Here is a 7,107-nt window from a genome sequence, read left to right on the forward strand (position 1 = left end):
GTTAATATTCAGGGTTGATTTCCGTTAGAATTGACTGGTTTGATCTCCTTGCAGTCCTAGGGACTCTCAAAAGTCTGTTACTGAAAGAGTGTGTGCTGGGTCCATCTCCTCACCGCTCAAAAGCCAATAAACAGGCCAGCTTGGTAGAAAGGAACGTTTGCTTTATATCCGATGCTGGCAACTGGGGTGGGGGGGGGAGGGTGTTGGACATCTGTCCAAAGGTGGACTCCCGCCCCCAACAAGCAGGGAGCAAGAGCTTTTATAGACAGAGGAGGGGGGTGGCTACATGCAGAAATCGCACAGTCATCTCTAACAGTCATCTTCAAATTGGTCATCAGTGGTCTGACCAACATGATCTTGGTTGTTTTAGGTGTAGTTAATCTTCAGTTCTAGGGTCCATTTATTCCCATTTCTTTGCAGCCAGTTCTTGGAACTGTGGCAGCTCATGTCGTGGGTGTAGTCTGGTCATCATGTAGTTCTTCCACCTGGTGTTTTGGAATCTATAAGACAGCTCACAGGATAGGGCTCAGAATATTATTTATAGCCCTTGAGAAGGAACTAAAGGTCCTTGACTATGCTTAATAACTACATTATTATTATTTAGTTTCCTTTGTTTTCCTTTGTTTCGGCATTTCTCTCTTCTCTGATTAAACTTATTCTTTGACTAAAGTTTTCCACAGAAAAAAAGGCAGGCATAGGACGTCGTCGTGGTGGTGGTGGTGGCGGCGGCGGCGACAGCGGCAAGGACCATATAATCCTGCTCCATTTCAAGTCTCCCACACCAGAATTCCAAAGTATCAATCCTTCCGTGCTCAGCCTTCTTTATGGTCCTAGTTTCACATCCATACCTGAATACTGAAAAAACCATAGCTTTGACCATACGGATCATTGTTGAATTTTAAACCAGCCTTTTCACTCTCCTCTTTCACTTTCATCAAGAGGCTCTTTAGTTCCTCTTTGCTTTCTGCCATTACAGTGGTATCACTGGCATATCTGAGGTTATTGATATTTATCCAGGCAATCTTGATTCCAGCTTGTGATTTATCCAGCCTGGCATTTCACCAGTTACTAGCATGCATATAAGAATATTACAGCTTATTAAAAACTTCATGAAAGAGGAAGAAAAAAAAAAGAAAGTGACGGAAAGCAGACGGCAGAAAAGACAGGAGAAGGAAATTAATGGGCAAGAAAGCCATCCTTGGATTGACACGGCTTTGAGCTTCCCCGCTTGGACTTAGCGTTGGGCAGGCGCCTCACAGAACTACATTTCCCGTCAGGCCCTGGGCGACCGGGCATAGCAGCAGGCGCGTCTTGGGGGCAGGACCCACGCGGCCCCCTCCAATCCTGGTCGTCGCCCGGCAACCTCCGCCTCCGCCGCTAAAGATGAAGGCTGGGCTCGGCCGCCGCTCGCAAGCGGCGAATGAGGCCGGAGATGAGGAGGCTCTGCAGCCCCGTAGGCCCAGTTGAGTCAGCTGGCCCATGTTGCGGCCCGGAGGTGAGGGCGGCCGGCCGCGCGGAAACCGGGGCTCCGGGGGAAGGGGCGGAGGCGCCCATACACTCGGTTCTCGTGGGGGGAAGGGAACGGATGCGCGGGGAAGGGGCCAATGGGAGTCATCGGCAGCCCCGCCGCCTTCTGGGAAATGTAGTCTCGCGCCTTCCTCCCCGGCGGGCTTGGGGACTTTCTAGAGGGCGAGGGAGAGAATGTGTGAATATACGGGGGAGTTTAAAATTGTGGGTGAGCAGGCGAAGGCATCGATATGGAGAGAGAGGGACGGGCGCTTGACTTATTTGGAGTTCGGGGAGTTTTTCCTGGAAGCCTTCCCCATGCTCACCCTTCTGTACGCCAGGTGCAGCCCATGGCTTAGGGTTAGGTACTCTTCGTGGGTGCCATAGACACTCCCCCAAACACGAAGACCTGTCAGGCACCTGTCCTTGTTTTTCACACGTATTCCTTAAAAAAACTTTTAGTGTTTTGACCAGGTGCTACTTTCACATGGTTTGAAATGCAAAAGGGACAAAGTGAGAAGTTGGCCTCCCTTCAGTGTACTTCATTTGATAAGTTAGCACATGACCATAGACTACCTCTAGAGTGCCAGGCTCTCCCGCTGGGGACTCAGCGGAGTACTCTGTAGGTACAGCTCCTGTCCTGAGGCAGTGTGTGAGGGATGCATGATAAAGGTGGGGAGGGCTTCTCTGATCGGGTTACTTTTGAGCAGAGACCTGCAGAAGAGAGAATAAGCCATGCCTGTTAGAGGGAAGGGCGCCCTACTGTGGGCCAAAGAGCCACAGTAGCAAAGGCCCTGGGCTGGGGGTGCCCTTAGCCTGCCCTAAGGATGTGGTCACGAGTAAGCAAAGGAGAGAAGGAGGCTTAGAGGCCCTTGACAAAGCTGGTGATGACTGTGGCTTTGACTCGGGGTGGGAGGCCTAGGAGGACCCTGAGCAGAGGGGCCATTGGTTTTTTTTGGGGGGAGGGCAGCACTTCGCAACTTGTGAGGATACTAGTTCTCCAGCCAGGGATCAAACCTGTGCCCCCTGAAGTTGAAGCATGGAGTCTTAACCACTGGACATCCAGGGACTTCCCCCTGACTTGTGCGGAGAACCACCTCCTCTGCCCCAGGTGCTCCACAGTGGTGGTGTGATTTAAGGAAGTTCCCCTCTGTGTTAGTTTCCTGTCATGGCTGTACCATATTACTACAGACTTAGTGGTTTCAAACAACACAAGTTTATTATCTTAAGAGTTTGGAGCTCCAAAATCTGCAGTGGGTCTCCTGGGCTAACATCAGGGTATTAGCAGGGCTGGTTCCTTCTGAAGCTCTAGGTTTCAGTGGTCACATTGCCTTTTCTTTTTTTTCTCACATTGTCTTCTGAGTGAGTGAAATTTTTTGCGTCCTCTTACACGGATCCCTGATTACGTGTAGGGCCCACTTGGATGACCCAGGATGATCTATGCCTCTCAAGATTATTATTTTAATCACACCTGTCCCTTTTGCCTTGAAGGGTCATTTACTCATTGTTTCCTGGGATTAGAATGTGGATGTGTTTAGGAGGCATTATTCAGTTTCTCACACTGAGTGAGAAGCATGGAGATGCTCCTGCTCATCAGTGTCTGGGAGGTGGATCAGGATTTCTAGACTTACTTCGCATTCCCTTATGGTTTCAAGAGTTTTGCTGGGGGAAGAGCAAAGTCTCCTGGCAGATGTTTTTGTTTTTATGGCGTGTTCAGCCTCTTCATTTATTTTTTAATTAGAGGATAATTACAATATTGTGATGGCTTTTGCCAAACATCAACATGAATTGGTCATAGGTATACATATGTCCCCTCCTTCTTGAATGCCGCCCCATCACATCCCTCTAGGTTGTCACCAAGCACCAGCTTTGGGCTCCCTGTGTCTACATCAAACTCCCAGTGGCTATCCATTTTACATATGGTAATGTATATACTTTAGTGCTAGTCTCTTAAATCATCCCACTCTTTCCTTCCTCCACTGTGTCCAAAAGTCTGTTCTTTATGTCTGTGTAGCCTTTGCTGCCCTCCTGTAGACCGCTATTTGATCTCATAAACGAAAACTAAGTGAAATGCTCCTCTGGTTGCAAAAGGATGCTCAGAAGTGTGTATGCAGTTTGCTTCGCATCAGGGAGAGAAGGGACTGGACCTGCCTCCGAGGCAGTGGCCTGCAGTGCTGTGGGCTCTAGGTCAGAGCACGGAAGGGCCAGGCGGTGGTCTCTGCTCGCTCAGACTCACAGTAACTCCTGTGTGTTCCCCTCTTCAGGCAGAGATGGCGTGGCAGGAGAGGCCCAGGGGCCACTGTGGCACGGCGCTGGGTACCGCCGACGGGCAGAGGGACGAGAGCGTGTTGAAGTGCATGGCTCGGGGAGGCACCCTGAAGCCCCCCCAGACGCAGGGCTTGGGAAAGGCGCCCCTCGGGCTTGGCCTCCGCCACAGTGCCAAGCGGGACCGGAAGTCCATCACCCTGCACGTGAAGCTGGAGGTACTTCGGCGCTTTGAGGAGGGGGAGAAACTGACGCAGATTGCCCGCGCTCTGGGGCTGGCCACCTCCACGGTCGCCTCCATCCGTGTCAACAAGGACAGGATCCGGGCCAGTTCTCAGGCAGCCATGCCCGTCTGCACCACGCAGCTCACGCGCTGCCGGGGTGCACTGATGGGCCGCATGGAGCGCCTGCTGAGCCTGTGGATCGAGGAGCAGAAGCGGAAGAACCTGCCAGTCAGCACGCTGCTCATCCAGGACCAGGCGCGCCGGCTCTTCGCCCAGCTGCAGCACGAGCAGGGCGGTGGCGGCCGGGCCGAGACCTTTGGGGCCAGCAACGGCTGGTTTGCCCGGTTCAAGGTGCGCCACAAAGTGCTGCTGACGGCCGAGCCCGCCGTGGCCGACGCCCAGGCTGCTGCGCGCTACCCGGCGGTGCTGCGCGCCATCCTGGAGGAGGGCTGCTACTCACCGCGACAGGTCTTCAACGTGGACGAGACAGGCCTGTTCTGGAAGCGACTGCCTGAGCGCATGCTTCTGGCGCTGGAGGGGACAGCTGGGCCCGGGCCCAAGGCCTCTAAGGACCACCTGACCCTGCTGCTCGGTGGCAATGCGGCTGGTGACTTCAAGCTGAAGCCCCTGCTGGTGTACCCCTCAGAGAACCCACGTGCCCTCAGGGGCTGCTCCAAGGCCAACCTGCCTGTGGTCTGGCGCTCCAACCGCAACGACTGGTTGACGCCTGTCATCTTCCAGGAGTGGTTTACTAGCTGCTTCTGCCCCGCTGTGGAAAGCTACTGTGCCAGCCACGGCCTCCCGCACCGTGCCCTGCTGCTGCTGGACAGCGCGCCCTGCCACCCTGTCCACTTGAGTGGCCTCTCGGCCCACGTGCGGGTCGAGTTCCTGCCCAAGAACACGTCCACCCTGATCCAGCCCATGAACCAGGGTGTCATCACTGCCTTCAAGGCCCAGTATCTGCGCCGCACACTCAGCCAGCTGGCCCAGGAGACGGGTGGTGCAGACCGACCCTCCGTGTGGGAGTTCTGGCGCAGCTACACCGTCGTGACCGCTGTGGACAACATCGCTGAGGCCTGGGCGGAGCTGCAGCCTGCCACCATGAACAGTGCCTGGAGGAAGCTCTGGCCCGAGTGTGTGCTGACTGGTGCTCCCGAGCCCAGCGCTGTACCCCAGCTACCCCACAGCATCGAGGCACTAGCTAGCCGCGCAGGCCTGGGTGATGTGGCTGAGGCCAACGTTGTTAGCCACCTGCTGCAGGCCCCCGGGGAGCCCATGCCCATCCCCCCGGGTATGGATGGTGGGCACATGCGTGGCCCTGGGCTGCCCTGCCAGGCTAGTCAGGGCCTGGCCTCTAGAAGACCGGAGTCGGAGGCCACAGGGGGTACGGAGGCTGAGGGCGCAGGTGTGGGTGCACTGTGCCCCGAGCATCTGGCCCAGGCCCTGTCCCACTTTGCTGCTGGCCTGCGAGTCCTCTCAGAGAACGATCCCAACCGGGAACGCAGCCTGCGGGTGTCCCGGGCTGTCTACTGTGCCCTTGCCCGCCTCCGGGAGCTGCTCCGGGAAAGGAGTCTACAGGCTCGGGCTGCTCCTGGGCCTCCAGAGGCCCCGTGACGGTGGCAACAAAAGAGATGTCAGGAAGTCTGCACTCAGCCCAGGTGGGGCCCACAGAGGGTGGGTGAGTGGCCATGGGTACAGACTCTGAAGGACAGACCTCTTTAAATGACCTGTGTGATTTGAGGCTTGGGCCTGATTGCAAATGCGCTTTGTCTGATGAGTTTTGTTTCTGGAGGGTAGACCCTGCCACATCTCACTCATGGCTTTCACACCTAATGCACAGCCAACTTTGTACAGTGGCACACAGAGCGCCAGGCTTGAGGGCGGTGTTTTCTGATTTGCAGATAAGCTGTGGGACCCAGGATTGTCCATCCATGTCAGAGACACACCTTGTAGAACAGCAGTTGCCAAGCAGAGCTCACCAGAGCAGCCTTCCTTGTGGTGAGGGGCCATGGTTGAGATGAGCCTCTCCTGTTTGCCGGCCCTGACTGTCCGTGCCCCATTGTGATGTCCCACCAGTTCTGGATGGGGGTTTCCTACTCTCCTGGCTCACCTTCCATGCCATCCTCACCCCTTTGGGCTTCCATGACTTGTGTTGTCTGAGCCTCCACTGTGCCAGAGCCCATGAGCATGTGTGGCTTTTGATACCAGGCACCATTCCTTGCTTTGGAGATGTTTTCTTCCCTGGGTTTCTGTGCCGTGGTTATCTTGGCTTCTCTCTAGCTTCTGAGGCTGAACCTTTTGTCACTTTGCTGGTCTCCCAGATCTAGAGCTCTTTGAAAAATCTCAGTCATTCCTGAGGGTTCAATGGCCTCAACATTCAGCTCGTTCTTCTGTCCCCTTGTTGTTGTTTTTCAGTCTCTGTTGTGTCTGACTCTTTGCGACCCCATGGACTGCAGCACGCCAGTCTTCTCTGTCTGTCATCTCCTGGTGCTGTGCGTGCTAAGTCACTTCAGTCATGTCTGACTCTTTGCCACCCTATGGATTATAGCCCACCAGCCTCCTCTGTCCATGGGATTCTCCGGGCAAGAGTAGTGGAGTGGGTTGCCATGCCTTTATCTCCCGGAGTCTGCTCAAAGTCATGTTCATTGAGTCAGTGATGCCATCCAACTATCTCATCCTGTCAGCCCCCTTCTCCTCTTGCCTTCAGTCTTTCCCAGCATCAGAGTCTTTTTCAAGTGAGTCGGCTCTTTGCATCAGATGGCCAAAGTTTTGGAGCTTTGGCTTCAGCATCAGTCCTTCCAATGAATATTCAGGGTTGATTTCCTTTAGGATTGACTGGTTTGATCTTGCAGTCCCAGGGACTCTCAAGAGTCTGCTCCAGCACCACAATTTGAAAACATCAATTCTTGGGCGCTCAGCCTTCTTTATGGTCCAACTCTCACACCCGTACATGACTACTGAAAAGATGATAGCTTTGACTAGATGGACGTATGGACCTTTATCAGCAAAGTGATGTCCGAAGCACACTGGGGTATCCGCCTGAGTTTGCAGACATACCATGTGGACTGTCAACACAAAGTCTGCAACGGAAGGCGTTCTTGTACCCCAGCTA

At 54.4% G+C, this 7,107-nt stretch overlaps 1 protein-coding gene across 1 annotated transcript; it reads left to right on the plus strand.

Annotated features, from left to right (window-relative positions):
• Nucleotides 1-961: 961 nt before the first annotated feature.
• Nucleotides 962-6,515, plus strand: LOC122692696 (tigger transposable element-derived protein 1-like). The gene is made up of 2 exons (XM_043900526.1): nt 962-1,495; nt 3,771-6,515. Exons 1-2 carry the CDS (start codon nt 1,421-1,423, stop codon nt 5,607-5,609), a joined length of 1,914 nt encoding a protein of 637 aa, XP_043756461.1. The 5' UTR covers nt 962-1,420; the 3' UTR covers nt 5,610-6,515.
• Nucleotides 6,516-7,107: the final 592 nt, after the last annotated feature.

The sequence above is a fragment of the Cervus elaphus genome, chromosome 4 (assembly GCF_910594005.1).
Source record: "Cervus elaphus chromosome 4, mCerEla1.1, whole genome shotgun sequence".
Lineage (NCBI taxonomy): Eukaryota > Metazoa > Chordata > Mammalia > Artiodactyla > Cervidae > Cervus > Cervus elaphus.

Bases quoted from the DNA above. Each gene is read 5' to 3' on its own strand.
- LOC122692696 (XM_043900526.1), top strand. From the start codon at position 1,421: ATGAGGCCGGAGATGAGGAGGCTCTGCAGCCCCGTAGGCCCAGTTGAG. The intron at 1,496-3,770 runs GTGAGGGCGGCC...TCCCCTCTTCAG, and splicing joins GCCCATGTTGCGGCCCGGAG to GCAGAGATGGCGTGGCAGGA.